Source organism: Salmo salar, chromosome ssa06 (genome assembly GCF_905237065.1).
Source record: "Salmo salar chromosome ssa06, Ssal_v3.1, whole genome shotgun sequence".
Taxonomy (NCBI): Eukaryota; Metazoa; Chordata; class Actinopteri; order Salmoniformes; family Salmonidae; genus Salmo; species Salmo salar.
Window position 1 is genome coordinate 85859071 of NC_059447.1, and position 17165 is coordinate 85876235.

The 17165-nt window shown below is 38.2% G+C and overlaps 1 protein-coding gene across 5 annotated transcripts in view; it reads left to right on the plus strand.

The window, feature by feature from the left end:
* The window catches only part of LOC106608253 (ryanodine receptor 3), a 288745-nt gene that overhangs the window by 269320 nt on the left and 2260 nt on the right, over window positions 1–17165 (plus strand). For 4 of the 5 annotated variants that reach the window (XM_045721102.1, XM_045721103.1, XM_045721105.1 and 1 more), the window contains 8 exons: window positions 10461–10588; window positions 11164–11224; window positions 11503–11649; window positions 14584–14718; window positions 15376–15532; window positions 15923–15987; window positions 16387–16487; window positions 16679–16730. In XM_045721102.1, the coding sequence (XP_045577058.1) occupies window positions 10461–10588; window positions 11164–11224; window positions 11503–11649; window positions 14584–14718; window positions 15376–15532; window positions 15923–15987; window positions 16387–16487; window positions 16679–16730 (846 nt within the window). Of the gene's footprint in view, window positions 1–10460; window positions 10589–11163; window positions 11225–11502; window positions 11650–14280; window positions 14445–14583; window positions 14719–15375; window positions 15533–15922; window positions 15988–16386; window positions 16488–16678; window positions 16731–17165 lie in introns of those variants that run through there. The other variant, XR_006770345.1, reaches the window with a different exon arrangement.

Here is a 17165-nt window from a genome sequence, read left to right on the forward strand (position 1 = left end):
AGTATGGAGATCTGTATGTGTCTGTCTCTATAGGTCATTAATTAGTATGGAGATCTGTATGTGTCTGTTCTGTCTATAGGTCATTAATTAGTATGGAGATCTGTATGTGTCTGTCTATAGGTCATTAATTAGTATGGAGATCTGTATGTGTCTGTCTATAGGTCATTAATTAGTATGGAGATCTGTATGTGTCTGTTCTGTCTATAGGTCATTAATTAGTATGGAGATCTGTATGTGTCTGTCTATAGGTCATTAATTAGTATGGAGATCTGTATGTGTCTGTCTATAGGTCATTAATTAGTATGGAGATCTGTATGTGTCTGTTCTGTCTATAGGTCATTAATTAGTATGGAGATCTGTATGTGTCTGTCTATAGGTCATTAATTAGTATGGAGATCTGTATGTGTCTGTCCTATAGGTCATTAATTAGTATGGAGATCTGTATGTGTCTGTTCTGTCTATAGGTCATTAATTAGTATGGAGATCTGTATGTGTCTGTCTGTATAGGTCATTAATTAGTATGGAGATCTGTATGTGTCTGTCTATAGGTCATTAATTAGTATGGAGATCTGTATGTGTCTGTTCTGTCTATAGGTCATTAATTAGTATGGAGATCTGTATGTGTCTGTTCTGTCTATAGGTCATTAATTAGTATGGAGATCTGTATGTGTCTGTCTATAGGTCATTAATTAGTATGGAGATCTGTATGTGTCTGTTCTTCTATAGGTCATTAATTAGTATGGAGATCTGTATGTGTCTGTCTATAGGTCATTAATTAGTATGGAGATCTGTATGTGTCTGTTCTGTCTATAGGTCATTAATTAGTATGGAGATCTGTATGTGTCTGTCTGTATAGGTCATTAATTAGTATGGAGATCTGTATGTGTCTGTCTATAGGTCATTAATTAGTATGGAGATCTGTATGTGTCTGTTTCTATAGGTCATTAATTAGTATGGAGATCTGTATGTGTCTGTCTATAGGTCATTAATTAGTATGGAGATCTGTATGTGTCTGTCTGTCTATAGGTCATTAATTAGTATGGAGATCTGTATGTGTCTGTCTATAGGTCATTAATTAGTATGGAGATCTGTATGTGTCTGTCTATAGGTCATTAATTAGTATGGAGATCTGTATGTGTCTGTCTATAGGTCATTAATTAGTATGGAGATCTGTATGTGTCTGTTCTGTCTATAGGTCATTAATAAGTATGGAGATCTGTATGTGTCTGTTCTGTCTATAGGTCATTAATTAGTATGGAGATCTGTATGTGTCTGTTCTGTCTAGGTCATTAATTAGTATGGAGATCTGTATGTGTCTGTCTGTCTATAGGTCATTAATTAGTATGGAGATCTGTATGTGTCTGTCTATAGGTCATTAATTAGTATGGAGATCTGTATGTGTCTGTCTGTCTATAGGTCATTAATTAGTATGGAGATCTGTATGTGTCTGTTCTTCTATAGGTCATTAATTAGTATGGAGATCTGTATGTGTCTGTCTATAGGTCATTAATTAGTATGGAGATCTGTATGTGTCTGTTCTGTCTATTGGTCATTAATTAGTATGGAGATCTGTATGTGTCTGTCTATAGGTCATTAATTAGTATGGAGATCTGTATGTGTCTGTCTATAGGTCATTAATTAGTATGGAGATCTGTATGTGTCTGTTCTGTCTATAGGTCATTAATTAGTATGGAGATCTGTATGTGTCTGTCTATAGGTCATTAATTAGTATGGAGATCTGTATGTGTCTGTCTCTATAGGTCATTAATTAGTATGGAGATCTGTATGTGTCTGTCTATAGGTCATTAATTAGTATGGAGATCTGTATGTGTCTGTCTATAGGTCATTAATTAGTATGGAGATCTGTATGTGTCTGTCTATAGGTCATTAATTAGTATGGAGATCTGTATGTGTCTGTTCTGTCTATAGGTCATTAATTAGTATGGAGATCTGTATGTGTCTGTCTATAGGTCATTAATTAGTATGGAGATCTGTATGTGTCTGTCTATAGGTCATTAATTAGTATGGAGATCTGTATGTGTCTGTCTGTCTATAGGTCATTAATTAGTATGGAGATCTGTATGTGTCTGTCTATAGGTCATTAATTAGTATGGAGATCTGTATGTGTCTGTCTGATAGGTCATTAATTAGTATGGAGATCTGTATGTGTCTGTGTCTATAGGTCATTAATTAGTATGGAGATCTGTATGTGTCTGTCTATAGGTCATTAATTAGTATGGAGATCTGTATGTGTCTGTCTATAGGTCATTAATTAGTATGGAGATCTGTATGTGTCTGTTCTGTCTATAGGTCATTAATTAGTATGGAGATCTGTATGTGTCTGTCTATAGGTCATTAATTAGTATGGAGATCTGTATGTGTCTGTCTATAGGTCATTAATTAGTATGGAGATCTGTATGTGTCTGTTCTGTCTATAGGTCATTAATTAGTATGGAGATCTGTATGTGTCTGTCTATAGGTCATTAATTAGTATGGAGATCTGTATGTGTCTGTCTTATAGGTCATTAATTAGTATGGAGATCTGTATGTGTCTGTCTATAGGTCATTAATTAGTATGGAGATCTGTATGTGTCTGTCTGTATAGGTCATTAATTAGTATGGAGATCTGTATGTGTCTGTCCTATAGGTCATTAATTAGTATGGAGATCTGTATGTGTCTGTCTATAGGTCATTAATTAGTATGGAGATCTGTATGTGTCTGTCTATAGGTCATTAATTAGTATGGAGATCTGTATGTGTCTGTTCTGTCTATAGGTCATTAATTAGTATGGAGATCTGTATGTGTCTGTCTATAGGTCATTAATTAGTATGGAGATCTGTATGTGTCTGTCTATAGGTCATTAATTAGTATGGAGATCTGTATGTGTCTGTCTGTTATAGGTCATTAATTAGTATGGAGATCTGTATGTGTCTGTTCTGTCTATAGGTCATTAATTAGTATGGAGATCTGTATGTGTCTGTCTATAGGTCATTAATTAGTATGGAGATCTGTATGTGTCTGTTCTGTCTATAGGTCATTAATTAGTATGGAGATCTGTATGTGTCTGTCTGATAGGTCATTAATTAGTATGGAGATCTGTATGTGTCTGTCTATAGGTCATTAATTAGTATGGAGATCTGTATGTGTCTGTTCTCTATAGGTCATTAATTAGTATGGAGATCTGTATGTGTCTGTCTCTATAGGTCATTAATTAGTATGGAGATCTGTATGTGTCTGTCTATAGGTCATTAATTAGTATGGAGATCTGTATGTGTCTGTCTGTCTATAGGTCATTAATTAGTATGGAGATCTGTATGTGTCTGTCTGTCTATAGGTCATTAATTAGTATGGAGATCTGTATGTGTCTGTCTATAGGTCATTAATTAGTATGGAGATCTGTATGTGTCTGTCTATAGGTCATTAATTAGTATGGAGATCTGTATGTGTCTGTTCTGTCTATAGGTCATTAATTAGTATGGAGATCTGTATGTGTCTGTCTATAGGTCATTAATTAGTATGGAGATCTGTATGTGTCTGTCTATAGGTCATTAATTAGTATGGAGATCTGTATGTGTCTGTTCTGTCTATAGGTCATTAATTAGTATGGAGATCTGTATGTGTCTGTTCTATAGGTCATTAATTAGTATGGAGATCTGTATGTGTCTGTCTATAGGTCATTAATTAGTATGGAGATCTGTATGTGTCTGTTCTGTCATAGGTCATTAATTAGTATGGAGATCTGTATGTGTCTGTCTATAGGTCATTAATTAGTATGGAGATCTGTATGTGTCTGTCTATAGGTCATTAATTAGTATGGAGATCTGTATGTGTCTGTTCTGTCTATAGGTCATTAATTAGTATGGAGATCTGTATGTGTCTGTTCTGTCTATAGGTCATTAATTAGTATGGAGATCTGTATGTGTCTGTCTATAGGTCATTAATTAGTATGGAGATCTGTATGTGTCTGTTCTGTCTATAGGTCATTAATTAGTATGGAGATCTGTATGTGTCTGTCTATAGGTCATTAATTAGTATGGAGATCTGTATGTGTCTGTCTATAGGTCATTAATTAGTATGGAGATCTGTATGTGTCTGTCTGTCTATAGGTCATTAATTAGTATGGAGATCTGTATGTGTCTGTTCTATAGGTCATTAATTAGTATGGAGATCTGTATGTGTCTGTTCTATTAGGTCATTAATTAGTATGGAGATCTGTATGTGTCTGTTCTGTCTATAGGTCATTAATTAGTATGGAGATCTGTATGTGTCTGTTCTGTCTATAGGTCATTAATTAGTATGGAGATCTGTATGTGTCTGTCTATAGGTCATTAATTAGTATGGAGATCTGTATGTGTCTGTCTTCTATAGGTCATTAATTAGTATGGAGATCTGTATGTGTCTGTCTGTCTATAGGTCATTAATTAGTATGGAGATCTGTATGTGTCTGTTCTGTTATAGGTCATTAATTAGTATGGAGATCTGTATGTGTCTGTCTATAGGTCATTAATTAGTATGGAGATCTGTATGTGTCTGTCTATAGGTCATTAATTAGTATGGAGATCTGTATGTGTCTGTCTGTCTATAGGTCATTAATTAGTATGGAGATCTGTATGTGTCTGTCTATAGGTCATTAATTAGTATGGAGATCTGTATGTGTCTGTCTATAGGTCATTAATTAGTATGGAGATCTGTATGTGTCTGTTCTCTATAGGTCATTAATTAGTATGGAGATCTGTATGTGTCTGTCTATAGGTCATTAATTAGTATGGAGATCTGTATGTGTCTGTCTATAGGTCATTAATTAGTATGGAGATCTGTATGTGTCTGTTCGTCTATAGGTCATTAATTAGTATGGAGATCTGTATGTGTCTGTCTATAGGTCATTAATTAGTATGGAGATCTGTATGTGTCTGTCTATAGGTCATTAATTAGTATGGAGATCTGTATGTGTCTGTCTATAGGTCATTAATTAGTATGGAGATCTGTATGTGTCTGTTCTGTCTATAGGTCATTAATTAGTATGGAGATCTGTATGTGTCTGTCTATAGGTCATTAATTAGTATGGAGATCTGTATGTGTCTGTCTATAGGTCATTAATTAGTATGGAGATCTGTATGTGTCTGTCTATAGGTCATTAATTAGTATGGAGATCTGTATGTGTCTGTCTATAGGTCATTAATTAGTATGGAGATCTGTATGTGTCTGTTCTCTATAGGTCATTAATTAGTATGGAGATCTGTATGTGTCTGTCTATAGGTCATTAATTAGTATGGAGATCTGTATGTGTCTGTTCTGTCTATAGGTCATTAATTAGTATGGAGATCTGTATGTGTCTGTCTCTATAGGTCATTAATTAGTATGGAGATCTGTATGTGTCTGTCTATAGGTCATTAATTAGTATGGAGATCTGTATGTGTCTGTTCTGTCTATAGGTCATTAATTAGTATGGAGATCTGTATGTGTCTGTCTATAGGTCATTAATTAGTATGGAGATCTGTATGTGTCTGTCTATAGGTCATTAATTAGTATGGAGATCTGTATGTGTCTGTTCTGTCTATAGGTCATTAATTAGTATGGAGATCTGTATGTGTCTGTCTATAGGTCATTAATTAGTATGGAGATCTGTATGTGTCTGTCTATAGGTCATTAATTAGTATGGAGATCTGTATGTGTCTGTTCTGTCTATAGGTCATTAATTAGTATGGAGATCTGTATGTGTCTGTCTATAGGTCATTAATTAGTATGGAGATCTGTATGTGTCTGTTCTGTCTATAGGTCATTAATTAGTATGGAGATCTGTATGTGTCTGTCTGTCTATAGGTCATTAATTAGTATGGAGATCTGTATGTGTCTGTCTTCTATAGGTCATTAATTAGTATGGAGATCTGTATGTGTCTGTCTGTCTATGGTCATTAATTAGTATGGAGATCTGTATGTGTCTGTTCTGTCTATAGGTCATTAATTAGTATGGAGATCTGTATGTGTCTGTCTGTCTATAGGTCATTAATTAGTATGGAGATCTGTATGTGTCTGTCTATAGGTCATTAATTAGTATGGAGATCTGTATGTGTCTGTTCTGTCTATAGGTCATTAATTAGTATGGAGATCTGTATGTGTCTGTTCTATAGGTCATTAATTAGTATGGAGATCTGTATGTGTCTGTCTATAGGTCATTAATTAGTATGGAGATCTGTATGTGTCTGTCTCTATAGGTCATTAATTAGTATGGAGATCTGTATGTGTCTGTCTGTATAGGTCATTAATTAGTATGGAGATCTGTATGTGTCTGTCTATAGGTCATTAATTAGTATGGAGATCTGTATGTGTCTGTCTATAGGTCATTAATTAGTATGGAGATCTGTATGTGTCTGTCTATAGGTCATTAATTAGTATGGAGATCTGTATGTGTCTGTCTCTATAGGTCATTAATTAGTATGGAGATCTGTATGTGTCTGTCTATAGGTCATTAATTAGTATGGAGATCTGTATGTGTCTGTTCTTCTATAGGTCATTAATTAGTATGGAGATCTGTATGTGTCTGTTCTGTCTATAGGTCATTAATTAGTATGGAGATCTGTATGTGTCTGTTCTGTCTATAGGTCATTAATTAGTATGGAGATCTGTATGTGTCTGTCTATAGGTCATTAATTAGTATGGAGATCTGTATGTGTCTGTCTATAGGTCATTAATTAGTATGGAGATCTGTATGTGTCTGTTCTGTCTATAGGTCATTAATTAGTATGGAGATCTGTATGTGTCTGTCTATAGGTCATTAATTAGTATGGAGATCTGTATGTGTCTGTTCTGTCTATAGGTCATTAATTAGTATGGAGATCTGTATGTGTCTGTTCTGTCTATAGGTCATTAATTAGTATGGAGATCTGTATGTGTCTGTCTATAGGTCATTAATTAGTATGGAGATCTGTATGTGTCTGTTCTGTCTATAGGTCATTAATTAGTATGGAGATCTGTATGTGTCTGTCTATAGGTCATTAATTAGTATGGAGATCTGTATGTGTCTGTCTATAGGTCATTAATTAGTATGGAGATCTGTATGTGTCTGTCTATAGGTCATTAATTAGTATGGAGATCTGTATGTGTCTGTTCTGTCTAGGTCATTAATTAGTATGGAGATCTGTATGTGTCTGTTCTGTCTATAGGTCATTAATTAGTATGGAGATCTGTATGTGTCTGTCTATAGGTCATTAATTAGTATGGAGATCTGTATGTGTCTGTCTATAGGTCATTAATTAGTATGGAGATCTGTATGTGTCTGTCTATAGGTCATTAATTAGTATGGAGATCTGTATGTGTCTGTTCTGTCTATAGGTCATTAATTAGTATGGAGATCTGTATGTGTCTGTTCTGTCTATAGGTCATTAATTAGTATGGAGATCTGTATGTGTCTGTCTGTCTATAGGTCATTAATTAGTATGGAGATCTGTATGTGTCTGTTCTGTCTATGGTCATTAATTAGTATGGAGATCTGTATGTGTCTGTCTATAGGTCATTAATTAGTATGGAGATCTGTATGTGTCTGTTCTGTCTATAGGTCATTAATTAGTATGGAGATCTGTATGTGTCTGTCTATAGGTCATTAATTAGTATGGAGATCTGTATGTGTCTGTCTATAGGTCATTAATTAGTATGGAGATCTGTATGTGTCTGTTCTGTCTATAGGTCATTAATTAGTATGGAGATCTGTATGTGTCTGTCTATAGGTCATTAATTAGTATGGAGATCTGTATGTGTCTGTCTATAGGTCATTAATTAGTATGGAGATCTGTTGTGTCTGTTCTGTCTATAGGTCATTAATTAGTATGGAGATCTGTATGTGTCTGTCTATAGGTCATTAATTAGTATGGAGATCTGTGTGTCTGTCTGTCTATAGGTCATTAATTAGTATGGAGATCTGTATGTGTCTGTCTATAGGTCATTAATTAGTATGGAGATCTGTATGTGTCTGTTCTGTCTATAGGTCATTAATTAGTATGGAGATCTGTATGTGTCTGTCTGTCAGGTCATTAATTAGTATGGAGATCTGTATGTGTCTGTCTATAGGTCATTAATTAGTATGGAGATCTGTATGTGTCTGTTCTGTCTATAGGTCATTAATTAGTATGGAGATCTGTATGTGTCTGTCTATAGGTCATTAATTAGTATGGAGATCTGTATGTGTCTGTCTATAGGTCATTAATTAGTATGGAGATCTGTATGTGTCTGTCCTATAGGTCATTAATTAGTATGGAGATCTGTATGTGTCTGTTCTGTCTATAGGTCATTAATTAGTATGGAGATCTGTATGTGTCTGTCTATAGGTCATTAATTAGTATGGAGATCTGTATGTGTCTGTCTATAGGTCATTAATTAGTATGGAGATCTGTATGTGTCTGTTCTGTCTATAGGTCATTAATTAGTATGGAGATCTGTATGTGTCTGTCTATAGGTCATTAATTAGTATGGAGATCTGTATGTGTCTGTCTATAGGTCATTAATTAGTATGGAGATCTGTGTGTCTGTTCTGTCTATAGGTCATTAATTAGTATGGAGATCTGTATGTGTCTGTCTATAGGTCATTAATTAGTATGGAGATCTGTATGTCGTTCTGTCTATAGGTCATTAATTAGTATGGAGATCTGTATGTGTCTGTCTATAGGTCATTAATTAGTATGGAGATCTGTATGTGTCTGTTCTGTCTATAGGTCATTAATTAGTATGGAGATCTGTATGTGTCTGTCTATAGGTCATTAATTAGTATGGAGATCTGTATGTGTCTGTCTATAGGTCATTAATTAGTATGGAGATCTGTATGTGTCTGTCTATAGGTCATTAATTAGTATGGAGATCTGTATGTGTCTGTCTATAGGTCATTAATTAGTATGGAGATCTGTATGTGTCTGTTCTGTCTATAGGTCATTAATTAGTATGGAGATCTGTATGTGTCTGTCTTATAGGTCATTAATTAGTATGGAGATCTGTATGTGTCTGTCTATAGGTCATTAATTAGTATGGAGATCTGTATGTGTCTGTCTGATAGGTCATTAATTAGTATGGAGATCTGTATGTGTCTGTCTATAGGTCATTAATTAGTATGGAGATCTGTATGTGTCTGTTCTGTCTATAGGTCATTAATTAGTATGGAGATCTGTATGTGTCTGTCTATAGGTCATTAATTAGTATGGAGATCTGTATGTGTCTGTTCTGTCTATAGGTCATTAATTAGTATGGAGATCTGTATGTGTCTGTCTATAGGTCATTAATTAGTATGGAGATCTGTATGTGTCTGTCTATAGGTCATTAATAAGTATGGAGATCTGTATGTGTCTGTCTGTCTATAGGTCATTAATTAGTATGGAGATCTGTATGTGTCTGTCTATAGGTCATTAATTAGTATGGAGATCTGTATGTGTCTGTTCTGTCTATAGGTCATTAATTAGTATGGAGATCTGTATGTGTCTGTCTATAGGTCATTAATTAGTATGGAGATCTGTATGTGTCTGTTCTGTCTATAGGTCATTAATTAGTATGGAGATCTGTATGTGTCTGTCTATAGGTCATTAATTAGTATGGAGATCTGTATGTGTCTGTTCTGTCTATAGGTCATTAATTAGTATGGAGATCTGTATGTGTCTGTCTATAGGTCATTAATTAGTATGGAGATCTGTATGTGTCTGTTCTGTCTATAGGTCATTAATTAGTATGGAGATCTGTATGTGTCTGTGTCTATAGGTCATTAATTAGTATGGAGATCTGTATGTGTCTGTCTATAGGTCATTAATTAGTATGGAGATCTGTATGTGTCTGTTCTGTCTATAGGTCATTAATTAGTATGGAGATCTGTATGTGTCTGTCTATAGGTCATTAATTAGTATGGAGATCTGTATGTGTCTGTTCTGTCTATAGGTCATTAATTAGTATGGAGATCTGTATGTGTCTGTCTATAGGTCATTAATTAGTATGGAGATCTGTATGTGTCTGTCTATAGGTCATTAATTAGTATGGAGATCTGTATGTGTCTGTTCTGTCTATAGGTCATTAATTAGTATGGAGATCTGTATGTGTCTGTCTATAGGTCATTAATTAGTATGGAGATCTGTGTGTCTGTTCTGTCTATAGGTCATTAATTAGTATGGAGATCTGTATGTGTCTGTCTATAGGTCATTAATTAGTATGGAGATCTGTATGTGTCTGTCTATAGGTCATTAATTAGTATGGAGATCTGTATGTGTCTGTTCTGTCTATAGGTCATTAATTAGTATGGAGATCTGTATGTGTCTGTCTATAGGTCATGAATTAGTATGGAGATCTGTATGTGTCTGTTCTGTCTATAGGTCATTAATTAGTATGGAGATCTGTATGTGTCTGTCTATAGGTCATTAATTAGTATGGAGATCTGTATGTGTCTGTCTATAGGTCATTAATAAGTATGGAGATCTGTATGTGTCTGTTCTGTCTATAGGTCATTAATAAGTATGGAGACCTGTACGGAGCTGAGCGGATAGCTGAGCTGTTGGGTCTGGATAAGAGCGCCCTGGACTTCGACCCTACTCAGGAGACCGTGGTGGAGGCGGCTTCTCTTGTATCCTGGTGAGACATCCACTCTTCTCATATCATCTTAACAAAACTCAAATCATAGACTGTTCTCTCTGCTACCGCACGGCAAGCGGTACCGGAGCACCAAGTCTAGGACCAAAAGGCTCCTTAACAGCTTCTACCCCCAAGCCATTAGACTGCTGAACAATTAATAAAATCACCACAGGACAATTTACATTGACTCCCTCCCTGCCTCCCTCCCTTTTGTAAACTGTGAGTAGCAGCAGTGCATTATCTAAGCATAGTCACTTCACCCCCACCTAGAGTGGAGACCATGAAAACACAGACATTAGTAGGACAGAAATGTCTTACAATTAGTTAAATATTAATTGTTAACCGTTAATGTCAAATAAATCAGATAAATACGTAATTCTTCCCTCACATGCACTGGTAATAAACACGTAGCCAATAAACACAGTTATATACATAGCATCTCAGTTTAGTTAACCGCTGGTGAGAAAGTAATCCTCTCATATCAACACAGTAAAAGACATATACTATATTGTGAATGGGTGGGTAACTTGGTTTAATTCAACGCTAAGAAACATCTGTCTGTTTCCTAATGGCAGGTTGAGCTCTATCGACACCAAGTACCACATCTGGAAAATGGGAGTGGTGCTGACTGATAACGTAAGTGTTTACTCCCTCAATAAAGACAAACTGTCAACCTAGCTCCTCTCCCTTCAGTGTTTGTGGCTAGCATTAGGGCTCTGGATAGGTGTAAGGAGTATGGTCAAACCACCCTGAGGCCATCAGAAGGCTAGCTGGAGCCATCACCATACTGCTTACACCTATCCAGTCCCTTACAATCTGTAAACACAAAGGGGAAAGGACTAGGAATTTCAAGTTGATTTTAGACTGAAAAAGTGACGGACTGAGCTTCACTTTTCCTTGTTCTGTCATGTCAGTCGTTCCTGTACCTGATCTGGTACGCCACCATGTCCATCCTGGGGCACTACAACAACTTCTTCTTCGCTGCCCATCTGCTGGACATCGCCATGGGCTTCAAGACCCTCCGGACCATCCTGTCCTCCGTCACTCACAACGGAAAACAGGCATGTGGCAATAACACCACCAGACACTGTCAGAAGACCACACAGACATTTTAATCACTAGACTGTAGAACAGGGGGACATCTCAATGCAGGTTAGTGTTTTTCGTCATGAATCTTGTTCTGGAGGCAGCTCTGCAGAGTGGACACCAGCTGACACAGCCACAAAGTCATAAAATCTGATTTTAAAACTAACCCTAACCACACTGCTAACCCTAATCTTAAATTAAAGGCCCAATTCAGCTGTTTTTATCTCAATATCAAATAATTTCTAAATAATAATTAAGTACCTTACTGTTATTTTTTCCAATTAAAAGTGTCAAAAAGAAACAAAAATTGCTTTTTAGCGAAGACCAAATTTCTCAAGGAAGAATTTAGCTAGGACTGTCTGGAAGTGAGAGGCATAATTGGATGAGCCTAATGGGAGGAATCTGTAACCTGAACATTTATTGGCAGAGGTTTGAAACTATTACTTATTAGTGTATTAACTTATTTACCACCTGGTGATGCCGCCAGGCAGGCCAAAACTCCATCCCACCAAAACAGGCTGAAATTTCAAGCGGTCTTTTCAAACGGCTCTTACATTAAAATGACATTATAATAAATGTCACAATTTCACAGTATTATTTAGTGTGGAAATATATACAGCGCATTCAGAAAGTATTTAGACCCCTTCACTTTTTCCACAGTTTGTTACATTACAGCCTTATTCTAAAACTGATTAACATAGGTTCCCCAACTAAGTACTGAGTAAAGGGTCTGAATACTTATGTAAATGTGATATTTCCGTTTTTTTTTTTTTATAGATTTGCAAAAATGTCTACAAACCTGTTTTTGCTCTGTCATTATGGGATATTGTGTGTAGATTGATGAGATACAAAAAAATCTATATTAGAATAAGGCTGTAACCTAATTAAATGTGGGAAGAGTCAAGGGGTCTGAATATTTTTCGAATGCACTATATAAAACAGGATATCAAGTTTTTGACTGCACTAGGCCTTTAAGACCAAAAAGCAAATTTTTCAAAAAGCTCAATTTTATGCACCTGTCAGCAACTGGTGTGGATGAAATAGCCGAATCCACTCATTTGAAGGGATGTCCACATACTTTTGTATATACGGTGTAGCTAGGTGGGACAGCCACATATCTTTCCTCAGTATAGTAGCTATCAGCAGTCAGTGCTAGTTAGGGGAAAAGTCAGCGCTAGTTAGGGGGAAAAGTCAGCGCTAGTTAGGGGAAAAGTCAGCGCTAGTTAGGGGAAAAGTCAGCGCTAGTTAGGGGAAAAGTCAGCGCTAGTTAGGGGAAAAGTCAGCGCTAGTTAGGGGAAAAGTCAGCGCTAGTTAGGGGGAAAAGTCAGCGCTAGTTAGGGGAAAAGTCAGCGCTAGTTAGGGGGAAAAGTCAGCGCTAGTTAGGGGGAAAAGTCAGCGCTAGTTAGGGGGAAAAGTCAGTGCTAGTTAGGGGGAAAAGTCAGTGCTAGTTAGGGGGAAAAGTCAGTGCTAGTTAGGGGGAAAAGTCAGTGCTAGTTAGGGGGAAAAGTCAGTGCTAGTTAGGGGGAAAAGTCAGTGCTAGTTAGGGGAAAAGTCAGCGCTAGTTGGGGGAAAAGTCAGCGCTAGTTGGGGGAAAAGTCAGCGCTAGTTAGGGGGGAAAAGTCAGCGCTAGTTGGGGGAAAAGTCAGCGCTAGTTGGGGGAAAGTCAGCGCTAGTTGGGGGAAAGTCAGCGCTAGTTGGGGAGTTAGGGGAAAGTCAGCGCTAGTTAGGGGAATACTAGTTGGGGGGAAAGTCAGCGCTAGTTAGGGGGAAAGTCAGCGCTAGTTGGGGGAAAGTCAGCGCTAGTTAGGGGAAATCAGCCTAGTTGGGGGGAAAGTCAGCGCTAGTTGGGGGGGAAAGTCAGCGCTAGTTGGGGGGGAAAGTCAGCGCTAGTTGGGGGGAAAAGTCAGCGCTAGTTAGGGGGAAAAGTCAGCGCTAGTTAGGGGGAAAAGTCAGCGCTAGTTAGGGGGAAAAGTCAGTGCTAGTTAGGGGGAAAAGTCAGTGCTAGTGTTAGTTCTCAAAAGGCTTTTGTTTTATATTTTGGTGGAGCGTGGGATTATTTAAGATACTCTTTGAAGAGGTAGGGTTTCAGATATTTTTATAAAATGGGCAGGAACTCTGCTGTTCTAGCTTCAGGGGGAAGCTGGTTCCACCATTAGGGTGCCAGGACAGAGAGGAGCTTGGACTGGGCTGAGGGGGAGCTGCCCTCCCGTAGGGGTGGAAGGGCCAGGAGACCAGAGGTGACAGAATGGAGTGTTCGGTTTGGGGTGTAGGGTTTGAGCAGATCCTGAAGTTAGGGAGGGGCAGTTCCTCTTGCTGCTCCGTAGGCAGGTACCATGGTCTGTAGTGGATGGGAGCTTCAGATGGAAACCAGTTGAGTGCGTGGAGGAGCAGGGTTGTTATTCTCTCTCAAGTCAAGTGAAGTCATGTTTATTTAAAGTGCATTTGACACAGGTCTCAACACCCTTTACATTTCTGCATGTTGAGAATAATGTGAATATTAATTTCCTCTCTACAGTTGGTGCTAACTGTCTGTTGGCAGTGTATCTGAACACAGTGGTGGCCTTCAACATCATCACTAATAATGACCCTTCTCTCTCTCTGTACAGTTGGTGCTGACTGTAGGGCTGTTGGCGGTGGTGGTGTATCTGTACACTGTGGTGGCCTTCAACATCATCACTAATAATGACCCTTCTCTCTCTCTGTACAGTTGGTGCTGACTGTAGGGCTGTTGGCGGTGGTGGTGTATCTGTACACTGTGGTGGCCTTCAACATCATCACTAATAATGACCCTTCTCTCTCTCTGTACAGTTGGTGCTGACTGTAGGGCTGTTGGCGGTGGTGGTGTATCTGAACACCGTGGTGGCCTTCAACATCATCACTAATAATGACCCTTCTCTCTCTCTGTACAGTTGGTGCTGACTGTAGGGCTGTTGGCGGTGGTGGTGTATCTGTACACTGTGGTGGCCTTCAACTTCTTCAGGAAGTTCTACAACAAGAGCGAGGATGAGGACGCACCTGACATGAAGTGTGACGACATGATGACTGTAAGTCTATACACGCACACACACCTCTACTCACTGCTAATATATGACTCAACACACTAGTATTGATACTGTGTCATAGCACGTGTCAGGTAGTCATACACATCCTTCACAGGTTAAGTTCTTAAGATGGCCCACTAATAGATGGCTTGGTTAGAGTTCATTCCACGACTCACAGAACATGTTGTTGGAAGGGATCCAAGAAGGTTGTCAACACTGCTGCATATCCTTCACACAGCGTTGAAGACACCTCATCACTTCACACTAGTGTAGATCTGTTGAACGAGGAGTTTAAAACCCCTCCTCTATTCTTTACTACTTTCTGTTGAAAGATTGCACTGAGGAGGAGGAGGGTTTTTTTAAAACAATCTGTTCCACCTGTATATCCTCCTCAGTGCTATCTGTTCCACCTGTATATCCTCCTCAGTGTTATCTGTTCCACCTGTATATCCTCCTCAGTGTTATCTGTTCCACCTGTATATCCTCCTCAGTGTTATCTGTTCCACCTGTATATCCTCCTCAGTGTTATCTGTTCCACCTGTATATCCTCCTCAGTGTTATCTGTTCCACCTGTATATCCTCCTCAGTGTTATCTGTTCCACCTGTTCCACCTGTATATCCCCCTCAGTGCTATCTGTTCCACCTGTATATCCTCCTCAGTGCTATCTGTTCCACCTGTACGCCGGGGTGAGGGCCGGCGGTGGTATTGGTGATGAGCTCGAGGACCCGGCAGGAGACCCCTACGAGCTGTGGCGTATCCTCTTTGACATCACCTTCTTCTTCTTCGTCATCGTCATCCTCCTGGCCATCATTCAGGGTACGTTACTACCAGGGGTGTGGTTATTTCCAGTCAATTCAGGAAGTCTTCTCTTCAATAGGTAGCATTTTGAGTTGGAATTACAGTGTTTTACCTATCTGAATTGAAATGGGAGTGACCCCAACATTGGTATGTTACTAATGAACGTTTTTGATACTGTATCAGTTTTCTTGAAGTTCCTGATGGACACACAATTCAGCTTTTAGCTGCCACGTAAACACTAGACTAAATAATCTTTGGGGTGAGGTCTAGGATCATGTGATTTAAAAAAGTGTGATCCTAAATCAGCACTCCTACTCTGAAACGTATAGCCCCTGGTGTTCAGAACAACAGCTGAGAGGACTTTACCGTGTTTAAGAAGTTAAAATGCTGTCTTGTTCAATATTCCAGGTTTGATTATTGATGCGTTTGGGGAACTGAGAGACCAGCAGGAGCAGGTGAAGGAGGATATGGAGGTAAGAGTTCACCTGGTCTCACCTAGAACATTTTCTGGGCTCCCAAGTGGTGCAGCGGTCTAAGGCACTGTAGAGTGCTAGAGGCGTCACTACAGAACCTGGTTCGATCCCGGGCTGTGTCACAACCGGCTGTGATCGGCAGTCCCATAGGGCGGCGTACAATTGGCCCAGCGTCGTCCGGGTTAGGGGAGGGTTTGGCCAGGGGTAGGCCGTCATTGTAAATAAGATTTTGTTCTAAACTTACTTGCCTAGTTAAATAAAGGTTAAATAAAAATAACAAAACGATCATTGTTAGGAATAAGCATATTCTTTGACAGAACACGGAATCTTCTTGAATAAATGCAATATGTTAGGGGAGTGTATCTGATTGGGTAAACACATTCTATCATCCTCTTGTAGACTAAATGCTTCATCTGTGGAATTGGAAACGATTACTTTGACACGACACCCCACGGCTTTGAGACCCACACCTTACAAGAGCACAACCTGGCCAACTACCTGTGAGTACATACTGACGTGAGGATGTTGTTCAAGCACATACGACCAGAGCCGCTCCATTAAAGGTTCTCGTTCGAATTGAATTAGATATGCTTCACCTTACCAACTTACTTAACTTTACCAGTGATGCTCTGGATGAAAGCCTGAGTTAATATTTGATCAAACTGGCCACACGGCTTTTCTTCCTGTACAGCTTCTTCCTGATGTACCTCATCAACAAGGACGAGACTGAACACACTGGTCAGGTACGTACAACACTTCTCAGGTCTCAATCTCTGTCATTGAAACTCTAGCACTAGAATGGAACTATGGAGTGATTTCAGTGCCAACAGAAATTGTATTTGAATTACACAATTTTGAATTTGTATTAGGATATTGAATTGAATATCTAACAATTTGTAATGCACACATTGAATTCATAAATTGATGTATTTCAGGATTTTAAAAACTGAATTGAATGAATAAGTCGCATACATTTTTGAAATTCAATTTCAATGTAATATTCAAATTCAAAACGTATATATTCTGTTTTAATACGGTAGATGTTGCATTAATTTTATGTTTATCAAAGTTTCATATATTCAACTTCTTAGACCCATTGGGCACAGACGTCAATTCAACATCTATTCCACATTGGTTCAACGTCTAGACATGTCCATGTTCGAGAGAGTCTAAGCTTT